This window comes from Schistocerca nitens, chromosome 8 (assembly GCF_023898315.1).
Source record: "Schistocerca nitens isolate TAMUIC-IGC-003100 chromosome 8, iqSchNite1.1, whole genome shotgun sequence".
NCBI classification, from domain to species: Eukaryota; Metazoa; Arthropoda; class Insecta; order Orthoptera; family Acrididae; genus Schistocerca; species Schistocerca nitens.
In genome coordinates, this window is record NC_064621.1 from 330,275,069 (window position 1) to 330,299,655 (window position 24,587).

At 41.1% G+C, this 24,587-nt stretch overlaps 1 protein-coding gene across 1 annotated transcript in view; it reads left to right on the plus strand.

Moving 5' to 3' along the window:
- The window catches only part of LOC126199552 (fat-like cadherin-related tumor suppressor homolog), a 345,418-nt gene that overhangs the window by 106,293 nt on the left and 214,538 nt on the right, over nt 1-24,587 (plus strand). The window contains exon 4 of the mRNA XM_049936473.1: nt 12,905-12,966. Coding sequence (XP_049792430.1) covers nt 12,905-12,966 — 62 coding nt within the window. The remainder of the gene's footprint in view (nt 1-12,904; nt 12,967-24,587) is intronic.

Genomic DNA, 24,587 nt, shown 5'->3' on the forward strand with positions numbered 1-24,587 from the left:
TAACCAAAGTCAACCACTTCGTTGGCTCAGATTTGCCGCCTGTACATGCGAAACAAATCTACATCTACATCTACATGGATACTCTGCAAATCACATTTAAGTGCCTGGCAGAGGGTTCATCGAACCACCTTCACAATTCTCTATTATTCCAATCTCGTATAGCGCGTGGAAAGAATGAACACCCATATCTTTCTGTACGAGCTCTTATTTCCCTTATTTTATCGTGGTGATCGTTTCTCCCTATGTAGGTCGGTGTCAACAAAATATTTTCACATTCGGAGGAGAAAGTTGGTGATTGGAATTTAGTGAGAAGATTACGTCGCAACGAAAAACGCCTTTCTTTTAACGATTTCCAGCCCAAATCCTGCATCATTTCTGTGACATTCTCTCCCATATTTCGCGATAAATCAAAACGTGCCGCCGTTCTTTGAACTTTTTCGATGTACTCCGTCAGTCCTATCTGGTGAGGATCCCACACCGCGCAGCAGTATTCTAAAAGAGGACGGACAAGCGTGCCAACGAAGCGGTTGGTTGACGTCCGTTCGCTTACGCTGGCCCAGTGCGTATGGGCCTTAAGGGAAACCGTCCAAGCATTCGCTTTAAACAGTCACGGATCCGAGGATCGGTTCTGTGGCTAAGGAGGGGGAGGGGGGAGAATTCACAATCTGTTGCTGCCCTTTCTCCCCCCCCCGCCCCCCCTTCACGCGCGCGCGCGTGCACACACACGCACACACACACACACACACACACACACACACACACACACACAGAAATATAATTTGCCGTCATCCCAACCTTTAATGTTTCGCAGTCGTCTGTGACTTAATATATACACCCACTCGGTGGTTGTAACTAAACTACATCTACTCACGATGATTCATTGTGGGCTGTAATTGTTGTGTGTTGTCATACAGCAGCGATACTTGGTAGATATGCTAATGCGATAATGCGGCACCGATTTACGTTGGAAATAAATTACTTCCAATTTTGGCTGCCAGATGCAAATTTGGCGCTGTATAGCATCTTGTCGACGCCTTCTGTTCTCATGTTGAACAGACTGTGTAAGAGGGGGTTAATAATAAAATCAACATTTTGCCTTTCTGACTTTTCTGCCCACGTCCCGTTCCTAATCCATAACATATGGAAATATTTCTATGAATCTTGCTTGTATTCACATCACTAGTTTTGCAGGTGGTGGCCAAAATCGGAACTAATTTATTTTCGGCGTAAATCAGTTACGCATTAGTCCATTAGCCCATTAGAATTAGCACAAAGTTTCGTCACTATACGATAATTACAGCCCACACTGGACCTCTGTGAGTAGCTACACTTTAATTATAACCACCCAGTGTAAGAAGCGATCAAATAGTTTCCATTTGAGAGCGCTGCTGCAGCGTATAACAGGGCAAGGGCAAGGGATTAGTGTTGCAGTCGTATATATATATATATATATATATATATATATATATATATATATATATATATATAGTCTCCTTTCAAAGGGTGTAATTTCAAAACCAGTATGCTAATTAGGCTTAATCGCCGTGAGCATTGAGGCACTCATACCACCGACGCACCAGGTGATATTCAATTGGTCGGTTTGAAAGGGTTGCAAAGGTGTTGCAGGGTAGACTGTGCTGAAAATAACTGTTAAGAAACAGTTCTATACGTTACACCGTTTCCGATTGGGCGCGAGACTGTTCAGCCTTTGGATCGGATTGGATCCTTACTACCATTCCAAGTCCAATTTTTGTGGCCCTCCCTTGTTCGATTTTGGGAAACCAAACGAATAACACGTTTGGCGATACCGTTTTTGGTGGGCCGCTTCAATTTGTTTTGCGTGTGCAATGACGTGTTTACTAAACTTCGATGATAATTAAGTCGGAAACGGCGTAGCGTATCGAATTGTATTCTTAACAGTTATTTCTCAGCACAACCTACCCTGCAACACATATACAAAATTTTCAGGCTGTTTCTGACCACCGTGCACATATAGAGAGCCCGTCCTGAGAGTCGTCAGGCGCATTTTTTTCTAATGTTTTGGCAGATATTAGCAATTTTGTTTTTGCAACGTGTAGTTGAAATCAACCCAAACAATTCTGCTGATCGCGTCATTCATGCGATGGCCAGCTTGGACGGAAAGGGTCGGTTTTTTTGTCTCTTTACCAAAAAAAATTTTTTTAAGCGAGATTCTATGTGCTGTTTCAATAGCACAGTCGAAAATTAGTCTAGTGCGGTATTTATTTGGTCTGTATGCATTAGTATGGACAGGAAAACACGAAAAATAACCAGCACTCCAGCAGTACCAGGGCGGCGCTCTCACTGCTGGAACACCCTCTATTCTTCCTGTTTCGCTATCCTTTTTAGTGTGCCCAGATAAATATCACGCTCTACTAATACTGGACTCTTCTGTCGAAACAGAACTTAGAATTCCGCCTTCAAAATCTTTTGTTTGTAAAAGAAAAAAACACTGTGTTATATATATGTGTGTGTGTGTGTGTGTGTGTGTGTGTGTGTGTGTGTGTGTGTGTGTGTGTGTGTGTCTGTGTTTTTATAAGGGCATCTCTTCATGCGAAGCAGGTCGATGGCCACGAATGTCTCTCTTCAGGGCTCCATATATGTGGGAATTGCATGGGAAGTGATCGGGACTGCATGGAAGATGTGTAAGGGCTCCCCAGCGAAACTTTTGCAGCGTGCTCGAAATAACCTTGGCAATATGTGCGCGGGCGCAAACGGCGGGCCACCCAGCAGAAGTTCGTCCACACATGGAGCACTCTCTCCTTCCCTCTGACAATGCTAGACCACACACGAGCGCTGCGACATCCACAACAAACGGATGTCGTGGATTCACTGTCGTCGATCATCCCACACACAGTCCAGACTTGGCCCTATCCGATTTTCATCTGTTTCGGAGACTTAAAGGACGCCTTTGAGGACCACACTTTGATAGGAATGTAGCGGTGCAAGCGGAGATGAGGTTGTGGCTCCGTCAAAAAAGTCAAACATTCTACACTGACGGTATCAACAAACTGTTCTCTCGTTGGGAGAAATGTGTTCGCCGCCATGGTGAGTATGTTGAGAAATTAATACATAGAATCTGTTCAGTGGCACCAGGGTGTAATAAATGCATATTGTGGGGTTGCAGTGCTAGTTATTCAATCGTCACGCTCATCGGCAATCTGCTGGTGATCAGGAGGCCTATCTGTGCACCCTATGTTTTCACTCTGCAGGCAGTAACTCCTGAGTTTGGAGGTGAACAATGCTTGCAACATTCATTCTAGGGTACAACCATGCCCCACCGACGAGTACATACTCCTGTTGACAGCTTCACCCATTTGAACACGGTCGCATTCTGGGCCTGCAGGGCGCTGGATGGACGTATCCACGGATTGCTGCACATGTTGGGCAAAGTGTATTGGTGGTGTGTCGGCGCTTTCAGCAGCGGTCTGTGGTCCATTCCCATACACATAGAACAGGTTCTGGACATGCACCTCAAGATTGACAAATTCTGCGACAATCAAGTGGCCGACCGAACACCATCCATGGACGAAATCCAGGCACATGTTGCACTTACTGTCTTAGCAAGGACTATTGGGAAACGTGTGTCTCCGGCCAGACTAACGTGACGCCACGACACCGCCAAACGTGGCTACCGCGAAAGAGTTGACTAGGAAGTGGAAGAGCGCTCTGTTGTCTTCAGTGATGACATTATGTCCAGTCTGTATGCAAGTGATAGACGTACGTGTGTACGGCGCAGACCTGGTGAACAACGTATTCCAGAGCGCATTTACCCACTACATGGGGGAATGTTACAACCCTCGGTCACATTTGGTGTTTCTGCAGGCTAAAGAACCAGTCGCCGCTACATTGCACAGGATGTTATCCGCTACATTGCACAGGATGTTATCCCCTACATTGCACAGGATGTTATCCCCATGCTACTGCCATTTCTTCGATAGGAAGGCGATGTGCTTTTTCGGCAGAATACTACACGTCCAGTACATTTGCTGCTCTGGATCACGAGATATAACGCTAAATGGAGACGTGTGGCACATGATGATGTGAGAACTTAGTTGTTTCCAGGGACTGCAAGAACCATTGTCGAATAGCAAAAAGGCGCAAGATGCTTGGGATAGTCTATCACAGGGTGACATTCGGCACCTTCATGACCTTGCGGAAATGGACGACTGTCTTGCCGCGACAGGGGGATACGCTGTGTATTGGTGCGACTGCTTGGACACCCTATCTGTGCACCCTATGTTTTCACTCTGCAGGCACCAACTGCTGAGTTTGGAGGTAAACAATGCTTGCAACATTCATTCTAGGGTACACCCATGCCCCACCGACGAGTACATACTCCTGTTGACAGCTTCACCCATTTGAACACGGTTGCATTCTGGGCCTGCGGGGCTGAATTTATGATATACTCCTACAATGATGAGCTACCTGTCACCTCACTTGTCAGTAGAATGACCTTGTCTTTGAGGGTCTTGCATTTTTTTTTCCGGCGATATTTACAAACGGTTTTTCAAATATTTTATGGAGGTACGGGATCCAGGCCTGGTGCTAAAGGACACCCGTAAAAGGAAAGTTGGTGAAAATAAATTAATTTTCGTATTATGTGATACTTCAGATTCTCTATCATTAGCAAATTATAGTTGCACTTTCACTGACACAGTATTACTCACGTACACAATATGCGGTACTCCTCGTGCTTCGTTTAACGGTCAAAACTGGTCACTAGGTGTGAAACTCAGAATGCATATGAGTCTATCCATCACACTATACGGAAAAAAATGCCTAAAAGTAGTTCTTTTTATCCAAAAACATTCACTGAAGTTGCAGTTGAATTCAATATTAGGAGTGTGAGAAAAATTGACAAGAAAATAATTGCAGAGGATCACAAAGAACTTTCAGGTTAACGAGATTACGGTCATGTCATGCAAGATAAAAAAACGTAGTGTTGCGGAAGGAAAAAACGAAAATAATTACGGATTTTAAAGAACGCAAATAAGAAGAGTAACGACTGAGGACACATCGTACGAATCTTTAATATTACACTAGCCCCGAAAAATAACTGTGTGAATGACATCATGACACACAGCAGTCGCAGATTTTCGTAAGAATATTGTGCCTCCCTTTCTCTCTCCCCCCCCCTCCCCCCCCCTCCCCGCCCCACCACCACCAATCGCTCTCAGGTCCCGACCGAACGGAACGACTTCGTAGATGAGCCCGCTATATTCCAGTTAAATCCTGCAAAAAGTCTTGCATTTTGGCCTCTTTGGGTGTGACATCGCGCATTTTCAAAGCGTAGATGTAAAGAAAAATGTCTAATAGAAACAAGCATGTGGAGCACTCAGTAGGAATTTAAAAACAGGGCAACCCCTCAGACAGTTATTAAATTCTTCAAAACTTGGACAAACAAGAAAAAGGGAAAGAAACGTTAGGTGACCATAACGAACTACGTTGGGCAGAACAGATCTAAAATCTAATCTGCAATTGGTGGTGATGCTGTAATTTGACTGTTTCAGTCTTCTCTTTTCTTGTAGTGCACACAGCACATTACACGCACACGCACACACACACACATACACACACACACACACACACACACACACACACACACACACACAGTTTTAATTTTTGTCGGAGACTGTTGATGACATTGTCTCAGAAATAAAGTGCAGTAGTCGTAATGCCCCGCTTCCGACCAAGGTCTCGGAAGGTTTCCCTTGGTTAACAGGCGAATGCTGTAACACGAATTTCCCTCTCAGATCTTCGTCTGTCCAGACGCAGCGACTCTATAATGGGCCGAATCTCAAACTTCATGCTTCTTAGAGTAGAGAATGAAAAGCGCAATAAATAAATAAAAATAAATTCTTATGGTGGCAGTCATAGAGTGTATGTGCCATAGAGGTGCAGTGATTCAGCTTATGCTCTCATCCAAAGAATTAAAATCGTCTACGCAAGGGGAACTGATCAAGATCGACAGAAGAAAGAAAGAAATAATTCAAGATGTTTACGTTTGATTTCACAAGCTCATGGAGAATTCTACATAACGTAATTTAGCAAACTATCGCTTTAGGCACCGGAGTGACTGTGAGTACCACATGTATCATGTTGTTTCGTGAATCAGTCTTTGTAAAGGGAAAGTTGTTAGCTATTTATAGGAGTATGTCAGCGTTTTATGTGAATCCTTTTATCTCTGATTCCTGACCAAGTTTTTTTTCGTATTTCTTGCGGAGTTTCTTGGACCCGCAGATCTCGAAAATAAACGATCCTTCACAGCGTGCAACGTCGTTAGCCGCCCGTCCGCGGCGAATGCGCCAACTTCACAAACTTGCTAACCATTAATAATGCAGCTCCCATTGATATTCATATCGTGATAAAGTTGTGAAAACGCCGTTAATGGCACCAGCGGCGATATTTCCTCTCGCAGGCTAAGAAGAATTTACACGGTTCTGAGAAACGTTAAATTACCGCTGTACCACATTAGCGGCAACGCCTTCCAGGGCAACAGGTATTATTGTATCCCATTATTCTTTGTTAGTTATTCTGATGGGAATCTGCAGTCTCGTAAAAATAAATTCCCTGTGAATTGGACTAGTCTAAACCAGGTATAGTCTGGGTCCTCCATAATAAGTTATTAAATTTCTCATTTTATACTGGGTGACGTGACTGTAAAATCTCTCTATCCTTTTTTTATTTTTCCTTCGCCGCTATCATAAAATACGAACAATTTTCAGAAGCATAATAACATCTAAGATGCTTGAAGTTAAACTACTCACATGCCACGACAGCACAAAATTCCCACACACCGAACATGAAAGTATAAAACGTCTGCTCGCACAAATCCTGGAAATAAGATTTTAGGGACTCTCTTGATAACCTTTTGTGTTCCAGCCCTAATTTAATTATTCGTCATTACTGAACATAACCTCACTAGCGGTATGTAAAACAGAATTACTTAACGAAACCACTGTAGATTGTAAAGATCAGCCTGAATTTTATGGATGGTTTTTAATGGTGCTTGAAAGCATCCGCGTAGTCTCATTAATCCGTAAATAAGACGATCAATGTATGAGTTCCACTTTAATCAAAAAATTACAGGAAGTGCGTTGCTGAAACTCAGATATTACGGTTTACTTACAGTGTCTGAGTTAACAAACCAATAGTGTATGTTTTATTGCTACTCGGAATGTCGATCTGTATGTAACGTGTTCAGAAGGATTATTGACTCGTTTTCTACAAATGGACTTTTACTCTTAATTCAAATAAATTACAGCATATTTAATTCTGCACATCAGTGGGTACAACACTAGTGATAAATTTAAATTAGGAAAGACACAATCAACCAAAAAAATATATTTACATTTAGATGAGAATTTAAACTGATTAAAGAAAAAAAAAACACTTTGTACAGCTTCTTAAGCAGCTCAGTTCAGTCTCTCCTGCGCTTCCTTTCATTGGTAGCCTCGGAGGGACACAGAGCACTTTCCAATCAGTAAAGTCATATGGGATTGTGTATTGGGATATCGTCTTTAAGAAAGAAACACTTTAGTGTACATAAGCGTGCCGTTAGATCAATATGTGGTACCCACCCTCGGCTATCTTTTCTACTACTGTTCAAGGAGTTGTGTGTTTTAACTACATCATCGAGTACGTACACTGACGAGGAAAGAATTTCAGCACCAAGAAGGAATTGTGCAACATGAACAAACGTTCGTAGGTGTGTTTCTATATCTGAAAGACGACATCTATTCGAATTTTCCGCCAGCCGCATAAAAATGTCGCTCGTTGCGCCACTGTGAGGATGCAGATCATATTTGCTTTAAATACACGCTGAAACGGTCATGAGCGTTTGTCACCTTTGAGATTAGATTTGGTGAACTGATGTTAGTCAAGAAAGCCATTAAGACGCCAAGAAGCAATTATAAACACCTCACTGGGTTCTAACGAGGTCTTTTAACAGGGCAACGATAAGTTGGATGTTCCTTCTGCGATACTTCAGAAAGACCTGGCAGAAATGTAGCCACTGTACAAGACTACTGCCTGTCAGCGGTGATCACGAAAATGTACGGCAGCAAGAAGATCGGGCTACAGAGGGCCATGTGGCGCTTCCAAAAGGGAACAGCATCGCTTTCGGCGTATGGCTGTGGAACATCGTACCGCATCTGCAGTAGCAGTTTAGGCAGCCTTTTGGCATCACAATGGCACAACGAACTGCTGCGAATCGGTTACTTCAGGACAGCTCCGACCCATGAGCTCTGTAGTGCGCATTCCACTGACTCCAAATCACCGCAATTTGGGACTTTATTGGTGTCAAGCGAAAGCTCATTGGAGGGCTGGGTGGAGGACTGTTGTGTTTTGTGGTGAACTCTGGTTCTGCTTCGGTGCCAGTGATGGTCGTATGTTTATTAGAAGGAGGCCTTTTGACGGCCTGCAATCAACCTGTCTGATTGCCAGACACACTAGAACTACAACTGGAGTTATGTCTGGGGTGCGATTTCCTTTGACACCTGGAACACTCTCGTGGTTATCCCACGCTCTATGACTGCACGTTTGCACGTCAGTATAGTGATTCGACCTGTTGTGCTGTCATTCATGAAGATAATTCCAGGGGATTTTTCTAATCAGAATAACGGTCGCCCACATACCGCTGTTGTAACCCAACATGCTCCACAGAGTGTTTTCATGTTACTGGGCCTCATCGATCACCACATCTGTCTCCAATCGAGCACATACGGGATATCAGTGGACGACAACTCCAGCGTCATCCGCAAACAGCATTAACCTTCCTTGTACTGACCGACCAAGTGCAACAGGCATGGAACTCCATCCCACAAACTGATATCTGGCACATGTTAACACTGTGCATGTACGTCTGCATGCTTGCATTCAACATTTGGCGGTTACACCGGTTATTGATGTACCAGCATTACACATCTATAATGGCTTATCTCGTGCGTTCATTAACCTGTGATCCTGCTACGTTAATCACTTACGTGTATTACCTAGACAGATGTATTCCCGAAATTTCATTACTCTACATTAATTATTTTTTGGTCTTGCGATTTTTTCTTCAGTGTATGTACTCCCGTAACATTTGTTGTAAATAATCCATTAGTGTTCAGAGGGAATAATGACATCCAAAATTTCAGGACTAAAAGAAGAAACGATCTTTGTTGCTTGTCATTTAATTTGACTTTATAGCTCAGAAATGTTTGAATAATGCTGCTACCAAAATTTTGATCATTTACCCAGTGCTGTTAAACACTTGGTATATAACAAACCTAAATGTTATAGTAGTAGTTATTTCAGCACAGAATAATTTTTATTTTCTTATTTATTTTTATTTAGCGCAGAAGTGTTGCATAATTATTTGTATGATGAAAATTATATATTTTTTCTGAAGTGAAATCATCTATAGATCTTAATCATGTAGCAGTATCTAAATGCCAGTTAAATTAATATTGTATAAACTGACCATGGCGTGTGATACATCGTGCGTTGTGACCCATGGAACACGTAGCTACTTAGGTAACTACTGCTAAATTTCTGATGGTGTATAAAACGGTCTCTGAGATTCGTAGTTTTGATAACGCTTTTGAATCTATTTCAGCTAAATCTGTACTAACAGCACTTGAGGACAAGGCATTAGTTCACCTAAGTCTGCATGATTGCTCTGCAACTCACAACTTTAGTGCCTGGCAGTGTGTTGGCTCTGAGCACTATGGGACTTAACATCTATGGTCATCAGTCCCGTAGAACTTAGAACTACTTAAACCTAACCAACCTATGGACATCACACAACACCCAGTCATCACGAAGCAGAGAAAATCCCTGACCCCACCGGGAATCGAACCCGGGAACCCGGGCGCGGGAAGCGAGAACGCTACCGCACGACCACGAGCTGCGGACTGGCATTGTGTTCATCGAACTACTTTCAGCCTACTTTTCTACGTTCCATCCTCGATCAGTGAGCGGGAGGAACACACATCTTCCCTTGCGAGCTCTCTTATTTTATTGTGATGATCATATCTCCCTACGTAGGCGGGCATTAAGAAAATATTTTCACACTCTGAGGAGGTAGTTGGTGATTGAAATTTCATGAGAAGATCCTGCTGCAGCGAAAAACATCTTTGTTTTAATAATTGACACCGCAATTCGCGTATCATATCCGTGGCACACTATCACCTACTTCGCGATAGTGAAAAACGAGTTACTCTTCTTTAGACTTTTGCGATATCCTCTGTCAGTTCTAACTGATGCGGATCCCACGCCGTACGGCAATACTTCTGAAGAAGGTGGATAAGCATAGTGTAAGCAGTCTCTTTAGTAGACTTTTTACATTTTCGAGAGTTCTGCCAATAAATCGCAGTCTTTGGTTTGCTTTCCTCATAATATTATCTATCTGTCCTTTCCAATTTAAATTATCCGTGATTGTGTCCCTTAAGTATTTAGTTTAAATTATTCGTGACGGTGCCCCCTAAGTATTTAGTTGAATTGGCGGCCTTTAGATTTGTGTGATTTCTGGTGTAACCGAAATTTAGCGGATCCTATTTGTTACTCATGTGGACGACCTTCACAGTCCGCCTAATTTTCAACATTATTCTGTAGCACCAAATCTCAAATATTTAGATTCTCTTCTGTTCCGGTTTTCAGCGGTCTATGTTTCACTGCCGTACAATGGTATGCACCAAACGTACGTTCTCAGAAATTTCTTCCTTCAATTAAGGCCTATGTTTAATACTAGTAGATTTCTTTTGGTCAGGAATGACGTTTTTCCAGTTTGCTTTTTCTGTCCCCCTTGCTTCGTTCATCATGGGTTATTTTCATGTCTACGAAGCAGAATTCCTTGACTTAACCTATTAGGACCAATACTATTCCTGATGTACATCAATGACTTTCCCAGTAAAGTTACTCGTGGTGAAAAATTATCTTCTTTGTTGACAGCAGTATTATAGGCAGTGAGTAAACAAGAGAACTTGCAGAGAAAGCAAATGAAATTCTCAAGGAAGTTTACAGTTGGTCTGTAAGCAATAAAGTGACATTGACCATAAAGAAAACTACTGCCATGAATTTCAGATTAAAGAAATTGCAAAAATAGGCTTATTTAAAAAGGCAGCTAAAAAGTAAGTGTTATGCAATACATTTTATACATTAAATGATTACTTAGATGAAACAGAGTAGGGAATTCAGCCAGGTAACATTTACAGCGCTCGCCGATATTTCGGTGGGAGTAGACACTTCCATTTTCAAGGCACAAACTTGAAAATGGCGCGGTGTACTCTTGCCGAAATATCGGCGAGCACTGTAAACGTTACTTGGCTGAATTCCCGTAAGTTTTTTGAAAACTGTATATGTCAGAAAAAAAGGGGTTTGGTAAAAAAAATTTCAAATAAATAATAATTATATAACATCCAACATTCCACATAACACTTTCGCACTATGTTTTTTCCTTCTTTTTTCCTTTTCTAGAAAAACTAACCCCAAGCTGTGCACAGCACAATACTAATACCTCTTCCTCTTTCTGAGCTCAACATCTCACTCATTATAGAGGGATGCTGACTCAGTTTTTCAGGATAGCAAATGGGAAGTTGCGGTGTAGAAAATAGCCCGGAGATCACCAGTATTTATGTGTGTGTGTGTGTGTGTGTGTGTGTGTGTGTGTGTATGTAGTGAGTGAAGTGTTATGAAACAATGTGTGTATAGTGTGTGCAGTGACTGATAGATATGAGTGAACAGTGTGGCATTACATTATTTAATAAGTTATTTGTAAAAAAAAGTGTTGTATACCAGTAGTAAATCTAATTATTGTCTCTAACTAGAAGTCTGTAAATGTATGTGTATACGGATTAGCTTACTTGAAATTGGTCTAAACTTGTAAATATTTTGACATGTACTTTATCCATGTAAAAAGAGATCTATGGATGAATAAAGCTACTACTACTACTATTACTACTACTACTTCGTGATCCGGAATTTTGGTGTTAAGTTTCTCGCTGTTCTCAATACTACTACTTCTTATTACTTCCGTCTTTCTCAGATTTACTCTCATTTTATACTCCGTACTCAGACTGTTCATTCCAATCAACAGATCCCGTAATTCTTCTTCACTTTTACTGAGGATTCCAATGTCATCAGTGAATCTTATCATTACCATCTTTTAACCTTGAATTTTAATCCTACTCTTGAAGCGTTATTTTATAGCTGTAATTGCTTCTTTGATGTATAGGTTGAACACTAGGGCGAAAGACTTCATCCCTGTGTTTACATCCTTTTTAACTCGAGCACTTCGACCATGGTCCTCCAGAGTTATTGTGGAAGTTGTATATTACCCGTTTTTCCCTACAGCTTACCCGTATTTTTGTCAAAATTTCGAACACTTGCACCATTTTACACTGTCGAACGCTTCTGCCAGGTTGAAAAATCCTACGATCGTATCTTGACTTTTTTTTGTGAGTTAAGAGTCAAATTGTCTCCGGAGGTGACAAGACAATTCCTGTAAACGTTGTGAATAGAAACGTTGTTTTCTTGGTATTTTTGTTTTACGTTCTCCAAGACAGCTTCTTAAATTAATTCCTTCAGATTAGCTTTAGGGCACATTTCTCTCCTCTTCCTTAATAATTTACCACGTTTTAGAAAGTTATAATCACTTTGGCTGGAAATTTCTCGTTGGTACTTTATTCCACGTAGAATAAAGCTAGAAGAATAGTTCGAAATGGCCATGTGCAGTGCACGATCTTGCAGAAATTATTGTACGCACAAAGACAAATATTTACAGCTTTGTATCTGTATAAATGCAAGTTCTGACATTATTTACTTATAAGGTCATGATGTATTGCCATGTTCCTCATGAGCGAAAAACGAAAAATAATAATTTAATGTTCCTTTGTTTCAGGCGTGATAAAGACAACAAGTCGTCGTCTAGACAGGGAGACCATGGCGGAGCATATTCTGGAGGTAAGTCGACGCCGTAACATGAGCTATTACATTTTTGTATACTTTTATGCAAATTCTGTCATTACTTGATTATATTCTTGTCGGATCTACATCTGGATCACACAGTCAGTTTGACGCAGTATTTCAACCATCCGTCGGGCTGCCATCTTTCCATCTGAATATAGTTTCAGGTGGACCGCTGAAATATGGTTGGTGTCAATGTGAAAGTATGTTCCGGTTGCAGACCGGACAAGAACACAATCAGTTAATATGCTGGGAAAGTTTACATAATCAACCAAGTTCTGTCGTTGCTGTTCGAAGGATCTGTCTCTAGTATACATCAGAATACTAGTCAGTAAAGAGTTGTTTCAGCATCTAGTCAGTAAAGAGTTGTTTCTACATCTGTACAGGGTGTATCATAATTATGGCGTAAATACATACAGCTGAAAGTAAGCGATACAGGAAGCATAAAAGTCTCAGTAAACATAGGGTCGAAAACGCATAACCTAAGAGCTACAAGAAATTTTTCATCTTCAATACGCTACGGTCGCAGGTTCGAATCCTGCCTCGGGCATGGATGTGTGTGATGTCCTTAGGTTAGTTAGGTTTAAGTAGTTCTAAGTTCTAGGGGACTGATGACCACTGCAGTTAAGTCCCATAGTGCTCAGAGCCATTTGAACCAATCATCTTCAATACTGTAAAGCAAATCTTTTCTACTGAAAGCTCTTTGCTTTCCTTATTTTTGGAAACGGTAATGTGGACCAAAACAAGGAAAAATGCTCAATAAACATGTGCTCTAAAATGCATACCTTAAGAACTATGAGCACGTGTTCATCTTCGCTGTTTGGAAACATAACTCTTCTAATGAACAATTGCTCATAACTTTTAAGATATGCATTTTAGAGCAAATGTTTACTGGACATATTTTCTCGTTTTTGTTCATACTACTACTTCCCAAAATGTGGAAAGTAAAGAGCTTGCAGTAGAAGAGCTTTGCTTCACAGTATCGAAGCTGAAAAATTGCTCGTAGCTCTTAAGGTATGCATTTTCGACCCTATGTTTACTGAGACTTTTTTGCTTCTAGTATCGTGTTCTTTCAAATTTATGCGTTCACGTCATTAATTATGATACACCCTGTATAATGGACAAGTTCTGTGTGAAGAGATAGCTAGACGGTTAGCAGTATCTCTAGTCATCGAGTTACTCCATTATGGTGCGTTTTCTGACACCAGGAAAGGTGTAAGAAAAATATGTAATGCCAACAGAAGCTAACATTAGTGTAACATGTTACTGTGAACACGAAAGGAAACAAAACAGAAGAAAACGCTTTTACTGAAAGAAGTGACAGAAACGTAAAGAAAACGGATAGAAATGGAATCGTTAATATGGCTGGTCAGCAGAAAATGTCAAATCTGTCAGTCATGCCAGGAAAACGTAAAAAGTAGTTGATTTCTCTGATGTCAGGATAGCTATTATTATTTGGGGCTGGTAATGCATGAAAATAACAACAAAAAGTTTGATCCAAGTGCCTTTAACCGTTATTGGGTTCTTGTCAAAAAATTCATGTATATTTCATTCAGGGGATATTCTAAGTATTTCCAGCAGAGGCAGAGGAGGGGCACTGGAATGAGTTTAGGGGAACTACAGAAACCCTAAATATGGATGGAGACTTGAGCTTCGCTCCTCGGAATGAAGGCCCATTGTGGTAACTACACCCTCGATGACAGCAAATGTATTATGGCCCAGCTGTATGAGAGTTATGGTATAGACTACATTTCGTAACGCTTACTGCTCCGAAACGGTGCTTGGAGTCTCTGACGAGTGCTTGTACTGCAACACCTCGCTCAGTGAATTTCCTGCAACTTTCGTGAGAATAGTTAAGATAAATTTAGATGTATTGTAAGTACTACGCAAATACGCTACCTGACAAAAAGAGTGAAGCACATAACAAGTGGAGGAGAAAACGAAATGGAACTTGACGGGTTGAGAAGGTGTGTGACGTTTTTTCAGTTATTACAAAATCGAATCAAATTCACTAAGAACTTGGCAGTACGAGACCACTTTAACTGAAGCGCCAAATAAACTGGTATAGGTATCCGTATTCAAATACAGAGATATGTAAACATGCTGAATACGGCGCTGCGATCGGCAACGCGTATATAAGACAGCAAGTGTCTGGCGCAGTTAGATCGGTTACTGCTGCTACAATGGCAGGTTATCAAGATTTAAAAGAGTCTGAACATGGTGTTTTAGTCGGCGCAAAATCGATGGGACACAGGATCTCCGAGGTAACGATAAAGTGGGGATTTTCCTATACGACCATTCCACGAATGTACCGTAAATACCAGGAATCCGGTAAAACATCAAATCTCCGACATCGCTGCTGCCGAAAAAAGATCCTGCAAGAACGGGACAAACGACGCCTGAAGAGAATCGTTCAACACGACAAAAATGCAAACGCTTCCGTAAATTTCTGTAGATTTCAGCGCTGAGCCATTAACAAGTGTCAGCGTGCGGACCAGTCTACGGTATATCAATGCCGAAAGCCCACTCATGTATCCTTGATGATTGCACGACACAAAGCTATACACCTCGCCTGGACCCGTCAACACCGACATTGAACTGTTGATGACTGGAAACATGTTGCCTGGTTGGACGAATCGCGTCTCAAATTGTATCGATCGGATGGACGTGTAGGGGTATGGAGGCAACCTTGTGAATCCGTGGACCCTGTATGTCAGCAGGGGACTGTTCAAGCTGGTGGAGGCTCTCTAATGGTGTGGGACATGTGCAGTTGGGAGTGATGTGGGACCCCAGATTCGTCTAGATACGACTCTGACAGGTGACACGCACCTAAGCATCCTGACTGATCACCTGCACCCATTCATTTCCATTGTGCATTCTGACGGACTTGGTTAATTGCAGCAGGACAATTCCACAACCCATACGTCCAGAATTGCTACAGAGTGCATCCAGGAACACTCCTTTGAGTTTAAACACTTCCGCTGGCCACCAGACTCCCCAGACATGAACATTATTGAGCATATCTGGGATGCCTTGCAACTTGCTGTTCAGAAGAGATCTCCACCCCCTCGTTCGGGATTTATGGACAGCCCTGCAGGATTCATGGTGACGATACCCTCCAGCAATACTTCAGACATTAGTCGAGCCCGTGCTAAGTCGTGTTGCGGCACTTCTGTGTCTCGCGGTGACCCTACACGATATTAGGCAGGTGTACCAGTATCTTTGGCTCTTCGGTGTATCAGTACCTTGTTAAACCCCTCTGGCCTGGATATAGCACTGATTCGGTTGGGAAGGGTATCATAAATCCGTTGTGTCCTGGGCTAGCCCGCCCATAACTTCTCCTCCTGAGAAGTGGCACTACGAAAGTGTCGAATCAGAGGTAATAGATGAGGAGGTACCATGTCCGTGATGCACCAATGTGCTGTCACAGTTCCCTCAATCGCTACCAACCTTTACTTGAAGTCATACCTGACGGCTCTATACGCCATGAATCCAGGAGTAACACTCCTTTACCTCTCCAAAACATTGTAAGAATGGTACCTCTCTTCAGATCACCAGCATACTCGTTGACAATGGCTATCGGGAGTAGAATACAAACGTGATTTTTCAGTGAACACAGTAAGGCACCTCTCCGAACGCAGCTGTTTTTGTATTGAAATATTGAAGGCTGCTGCTAGTCTCCGACCATTGGTGTGGCATGGTACAGAGTGTTGTAGGGAATCCACTACTTGCTCTTGGACGGCAGGCGCAGCTGTGAAGGGGTTACAATATGCTTGGTGTACGATACGTTGTGGTCAGACGTGGTCGTACAGAGCCTTAACGACGAATATGGTTGCTCTCACATTCCCATGCAGTCCAACATCGGTCCACTGTCACATCCAAATGCCCTACAAATCTGGGTATTGCATGATTCGACTAGCCGGCCCAGTGGTGATCCACAGCTGAGAACGCTGTCCACAAGTGTATAGGGCATATCCTTGTCTTTCACAGTGATCACACTACGTCTGTTGCTGTACTTCACGCAGCTGGCCTGGTAACAGCACTAAACAGGATCAACATTACTGCACTCTGGAGGCCATTCTACCTTTCACAGAGAATTCCATTTACATACCCATTACCAGACCCGCAGATGTATACAAAGTGACACATATATCCGACCTTGCCTTCTAGATGCTTCACTATTTTTCAGGGAGTATTACGTAATTCCTTATCTCTTATGCACTACCGACGTTCCAAACCCAACCCACTCTCGTGTACCTTATTTCAATATGCTTAAGACACTGCCCACCCTTCATTTTTTCAAACCGATCCATCCACCATCATCTCAGAAACATCAACAACAAGTGAAATTAGTTGTACCTATCCATCAACACTGCTAAAATCTGAACAATAATTATAGAAGAACCCATACGAGCTATCTGTTCTCGAGACCTCCACCTTACAACCCACAATCGTGCAATCCACCTAACTGAAACATTAAATGCGTGGGACTAACACTTGATCAAAAACTAACATGAAATTCCCACCTATTAACAACAGAAAAGAAAGTCTGCTTTACACCAACGCTACTAACCAGCTAAACTTTGGGACTAAATCGTACGACTATTACCCACACATGCAAGATTCTCATCCTACCCATCCTCGCCTGTCCAGATGTTGAATGGACCTCCACTCCCTCCAAAACTTAGAAGACTATCCACTTTACCTCAATTTCCTCGGCTCATCATGCACGTTTTATATACCCTTTATACCCTTCAATAATTCACTCTCTTCCTTCCAGCCCAAATGAAGGCTCCAAACTATCGTTTCTCTGCTTATCTGCAACCCTACCCGCGTCCCGAAAAGTATATGCCATTGATTAGTTCCCTCCCATATACATATTCAACTTCTTTCCTCTATAATGCAACAGTCTTATCAAGTTCTCCCTCCTAGTACTATCACAAGGGGTGAATCACCACAGCTTACATTACGTTAAAATTTACATGTATATTGCTCTTACTTTTGCTAAGTAATGACTGGGATGTCGCCAACTTGGCCGCTGACAGCCCGCTCCCTAGAGGGGGAATATAAATGACGAACAACTAAATAAATAAAAATAGATATATGAGCGATCAGTTTTAATGTTTCATCCTTGCATGTGACAAAATAAGTACAATGTCTGATGTTGTTTTATAGTGAAATTCAAAGGATAGTGGTAGATGCAAATAGAAACGTAAGTGAAACATGATTTCAAATCACATCTTTTCTTTGGCCGTGAGGTAACATTCTCATGTACTCGTTTCTTCTAATCAAGATTCGGCTCATTGTGGAAAGGTCATTCATCAGATCAGTCTACACTCAGGATAGTGTACACTAACCTGTCAAAGAGCACAAACGAAGAACAGCAGTCAACTGAAAGGCCACATGCGGCTGCTATAGCGTAGAAAATCTACATTTCTATCAAAGTGCTCCGTCATTAGACAACAGTCGTTGGAAATCGCACTGTTCAGCAAATTTTGTACACTTGACATCGTGAAAATTTTACAAGTCTCTTTGGTAGAACGTTATAGGGTCTCGAAATATGCACGTATTCATTGCAACCATATACAGTGTTTGACACCTTAGCTAAGGTATAATTCCATACCGTTAATGGATTAAATACGGTACACGCCTGAACTCGACCTTATCGTAGCCTCATCATCCTTTCACGATCAAGATAGAAGAGGCTGTTCGATATAGCGTAAATATCTGTTTGGGAAGCGGTTCATGGAATTTCTTAAAGCACGGTACCTTCCGCCTGCTGAATTTTTTCAATATTTCTTGTTTCGCACTCCACCGCTAGCTCAACTTGACACAAACTAAACACAGCCAGTCAGTATTCTTCCGTATGTTACACAAAACTGTCGTAAACAATCAGTTTTGTAGAACTCCAGTTTCCCAGAACTGTGTTATCAAAACTAAGCTTATTCTTTATTCATAAATGAACTTAGGTGATAGTTTCATTTCGTATCACCATACTTACATGACATGACTGTTTCCAAGTACACGGCTACAGTTAGCGCCTGATGATTTTCTAAGTTCGGAGCTATCGGCCAATACAGCGTTTCTCGACCTTTTTTTTTCCCTTTGGGGCACATCAAAGTACGTTTCAAACTTTCCGACACCCATCCATGTGGTAATTTTTGTAAATGCAAAAAAACCATAAAGCACATACAATGTATTTTTTGTTATGGAACGTCTATATGCACATAAACATAAGACAGCCAATAAAAGAAACGTATTACTCTCATTAATCTAGGTATTTTCGTAGCACGCTAGTGTAAAAATGGAAACACCGAATACGGCACTTCAGTTTTGCAATCGTGTAAAACAAAATAATCTTCTGATACCTTTCAACCTAACCTAGGCCCCGGGCTGTCTGCAATTAATATTGTGCGTGTTCTGTTTTACCGTCAGTAACACATTTACATGATGTCACTTGTCTTGCGCCGTGATTGCCTGTCGGAAGTAGCCGATCTGGCGTTATGAGTGTTCGGTATTTTCGTATTTTTACTTCCATGTTACGAAAATATGCGGTTTAATTGATGCACCGCATTAAAGATCTCCCCAAAGTGCGTCGTTTTTTATATAATTTGTTGCGCAAAAATATCGAGAAATCTGACGTCCCTGTATTGTATTCCAAGTGGGAAGTGCAGATCTACTCTCTTGTTTCAGCCATGGGATGACAATGAACCCCATTAGTGCTGACATGACAAAGAGTCTTATTACGTGTACCTAGAGGAGCAGGTCTTGGCCATGTGAGATATTCTGAAGGGATACAATTCCTATCATAATTTAGTGGAAAAGCAAATTCGCTTTCCCATAGGTTCTGTGGAGCATTGTCAAATGTTTGGTATTGTGCTGAAGGGAGTTTGTTTTCCATATTTAAATTTAACTCCGGATGGCTGCTTTTGCACAATAGTGAAGTATTAACCCATTAGCACCCAGACTGTATTTTAGAGTGAATATCTTTAAAGTTTATAAGAAAATGTTCAAAAGGTCGGAAATACCGTATGACTGAAGTTTAAACTGATTCCCTCTGACAGAAATAAAAATAATCACTGTCCTATAAATGGGCGCTGGGCACTTGAGTTGTCTTATGAAGAAAATCTTTCCTATTTCACTATATTTGTTTCACTTTACTTTTAAGGAAATAAATTAGAAACAAAACACTAAACTTCAAAGTGGAAAAGATTTATTTAAATGCTCAAATTGAAAACTAAATTCAATATCCTTGAAAGATTATGAGAAATAATTTATGAAAATACGTAGTTAGCCTGTAAATGGAGTCACATCAGTCATACACTTGGTAAACGAGGATAATTGTGATTATCTGCCAAAATTAGTGATTAGAGTCTACAGGTTTAGTGATTTACACTTACTAAATAGGTTGAATCTGATTATTATTGCCATAAATGTTGGGACACAAGTATTCATAGAAATTAGCAGATACTTAGATGGTACAATTACTGTCAAACCACTCAGTTGGAAGTCTCGTTAATTACGAAATTTTGGAAACAAGGAGTACATAAGGTCACATCACATTTAGTACAAATTGTAGAGGCTTCCCCCAAACAGTTTTGGGCTGGCATTTTCTCTGCTTTTCTCTTTTTCCAATAATATGACCTCTCCCATCCAGCCACACAGTATCCAGAACTTTCTTCCTAGAGGTCTGCAGTGATACTGGTTTGCCAATGCATCTTCTTGCATTCTGCCCGATTTTCAGATATGAGGTGGCATTGTATCTTCGAATATCCTTGATGCTTTTGGCCGCCTGAGATACATTGTTGTGGAGTACATATGTGTTTACCACAGTCATGCCCACAATTCTAATCAAACTTGGCCAATACCATTTCTTCCAACGAGTTTTGATCGTATGTTTCACCAACAGCCAATCACCGTGAACTATGCCACCCATATATTTGTTGTACTGATTTACAAGATAAGGCTGTTTCACGATCTTCTTTGCATTTTCTGTCGTTTGTCGTCTAGAAACTGAAACCAGAGGTTCAATTAGATCAAAATTTGTTGCCGTTGAAACACAGGTGTTGTCATTCCACTTTACCGTGGTGATTTGGTTGGCTGTGTCGAAATGGGAGTCATAACTTTCTCTGCTAAAATTTTATGGCTTCGAAAGGGCAATGAGCAGTCGCGTTCTGTCAAGGCAAGGAACCCCACCTGTTTTAGTTCTACAAATAGATAATATTACCTAATAATGCTATCAAAATATGTGATATGACTGTTTGGGTCAGCGACACACTCTGGGACTTTTTTTCACGACTCGATTTCCCAAGGATTGAGAATCTTCAGAGACATCCTCCCCACAGTACATATCAAAATTATAACAGCCACCACTTCCACAGAAAGCTCAAAAATTATACCCAAACCTAGTGCGTTTCCCTTTTAAAAATTGCTTCAGTGCATGATGACCATGGTACGTGACCATCATTTCATCGATCGAGAGATTTTTATCAAAAATTCCGCTCTTCTGTAAGTTTTATTCATAGCGATAGTCGAATTTTTGATCTTGAACCCTCGATCACTTTTCTTAGTATTCACTTTGTTATTACATACGAAATGGAGCATTGCTTTTAGTTCAAGTTATTTATACGGTGGACTGCCACTTCTTACAAGGAGCACCATTAGATCATCATCTTCAGACCAATAATCTCTCTGGTTGGTTTTCATGATAAAATCAAGAAACCTATAAAAACTTTCAGTTTATCTACTGAGGCAGAATACTGTGACTTGTTTTTCCATTGTTTTACATACTTTTCAGTCTCTTCCACAATGCTGTTTAGTATCTCAGAAGTAAGCAACTCCTCAAAAATATCCAGTGGCGTATAATCTTGCAGAGAGTTCACAATATTTTCACAGAATGTGCCAGACGATCCATATTGCCGAAACCGTAATTAGGATTTGTCTTACACTGCATTGCCGCTGTTCCACTCTTCTTCTTTTTAGAAGGACGATTCTGCGGTTGTGACTGAACTTCAGTTTCCTTGGCACTAGAATAGCTTGTAACCTCTTCGTCCTCCGACACGTTGGTTTCTACTGTCCCTGGAATATCTTACACCATAGGACATCCTGTTTCACCATCAACGAGATCCTCCTCATCTGTTAGTTCATCGACATCGGGTGCCAATGCAGCCATAACCCCCCCCCCCTCCTCCCCTGTCTCATCAGAAAACAAGTATTCTACAGCCTCATCGGCCGATTTGAATGTTTTCTGCCGATGTATATTAGACTTCCTGAAAAAAAGGAAATAGGGGGTGGATATTATAACAGCCCAGCTTCCTGTTTGTAGAACACCATTTTCAACTCAAATTTTTTAGTGTCAGATTATTAGTTTTAATCAGGTATTTTATACAGCTGGCATAAATAGACTTTCAACATTCAAATACTAAGTAATCTAATTTACTTATCATGGCAACGGCCTTGCCGTAGTGGATACACCGGTTCCCGTGAGATCACCGAAGTTAAGCGCTGTCGGGCGTGGCCGGCACTTGGACGGATGACCATCCAGCCGCCATGCGCTGTTGCCATTTTTCGCGGTGCACTCAGCCTCGTGATGCCAATTGAGGAGCTACTCGACCGCATAGTAGCGGCTCCGGTCAAAGAAAACCATCATAACGACCGGGAGAGCGGTGTGCTGATCACACGCCCCTCCTATCTGCATCCTCAACTGAGGATGACACGGCGGTCGGATGGTCCCGATGGGCCACTTGTGGCCTGAAGACGGAGTGCTTTTTAATTTACTTATCCGTCTCTAGCAAAACAGAAAGCAAATCATGTGCACAGGAAAAAATTCGCTAATGTTGAGATAAAGACATGTAAACACAGACTAAGAAACGTGGTCTCCAAGTGAACTGTAGTTGTAGCAGAAAGTGTGGAGCTAACAATGAATGCAGACAGAAATTACGCGGCGTTCACTGATGCGTGATTCAGCAATGGAAGGGGACTGTCCTATAACTAGGGCGCTGGGCGCTAATGGGTTGGACGAATGGTAAAAAGTCTCAGAAGAGAACTTTGAAGTTATGACAGTGCTTTTTTTAAAAAGAACTTTCAACAGTGTGTAGTTGCAAAGTTATTTTTACTTCAGATTATTAGATTTAATTGCTTTAATAACAAATATTTCCCTTTGAATAATGTAATTTCAATGAATATAATGCAATTAATAGGTAGATTTTCATTTTCATAACACTGAAAAACAGGCAATTAAGACAAAAAGAAGAACACACAGTTCTTCAAAAATAAGCCGCCTGGAAATAATATGAAAATCGGCATAAATATCGCTAAAATTGGTAGAAAATAACACCAAAATTTACAGAAAGGGACACTGAAATAGGCAGAACATAACACAGACTTTGGCCATAAAATAAAACGAGTTTTTCATAATCCTGTTACAACTAATAGCCACTAATTGGTTTTCATAAAACGAGGAAAAAGGAAAACATCACTAAAAGGATGGTGACGCAAAAATCAGCTGTATTTGATGTAGTTCTCGTCACATGCCACAAACAAAACGTGAACATTCAGTAAAGACAAAGATAACTTACAATATGTTTCATCAACAAAGGGTGAAACTATCACAAGAAGCAACATAGCGCATACAGGGAGTTAGGAGTATAAGTGGAGAAATTTTTATTGGAGACTGAGGACAGTGTACTGAACAACATTACATCATTACTTATTTCATTTTTAAACTAATAATTATAGCCCTTAGGAGTCGTATGTTTTTAGGTTTGTTGATAACTCCAAGTACATGTGGCAAGAGCAAGCCATTAATGCTTATTTTCATCTGGGCCGAAGGTCATATGTTGAAGTATGGACGTAAAATTATTAGTCTATACCAAGTTTTTTCAGGGTGTACATGCACCTATACATCGCGCAGTGCTGAATGCATGAAATTACTTCTCTGTGTTGATGACGCTTCAAACCCCCACTCCTCGATTTTGCGCAATAGCGCCGTCCCTCCCCTTCCTTACGCTTGTCTCTGTCGCTCCGCCTGTCTTGACCTTTTCCAACACTTTACCTCTGTTTTCTTCGTCATCGCCAAATGTCTTTGTGCAGTCGATGGGGAGTTTAATTTGGTGGTACAACATTACCAGTGGGCAAGCAATTTAAATAATGATAGTTTAAATTTGGTTTCAACAGAAAATTATCTCTTCTACTCTCTCCTTTTCTTATTTGCAATTATGCTGTTAAGATCTGGAACAAGGGATCGACTGACAGCAATTCTTAGAGATTTTTTTTTAAATTATAGTCAGAAGAACTTGCACTTGTCTGGTTTTCGTACAAGACAAAAGAGTAAAAAACCTTTCATGTACAAATATGGAACCAAACATAGAAATAATCTTCGGTGCTTCTCTGTGCAGCTTATGGAATCCTTGCTTCGACGAATTTTAGTAGAATTGGAGCAAAACTTTGGTATTGTAAAAGAAATCATTTCGGTGATCATCGGTTTGTAAATAGATTATTCTGGTGTATGTAAATAGGGAGGAGCACTTTCAGTTGTTTTCGAAAGGCGCTTTACAACTACATCAGGTATTGGCTTCGAATTAATAATTTCTTGTTACAAAAACAAAACCAAATGTACT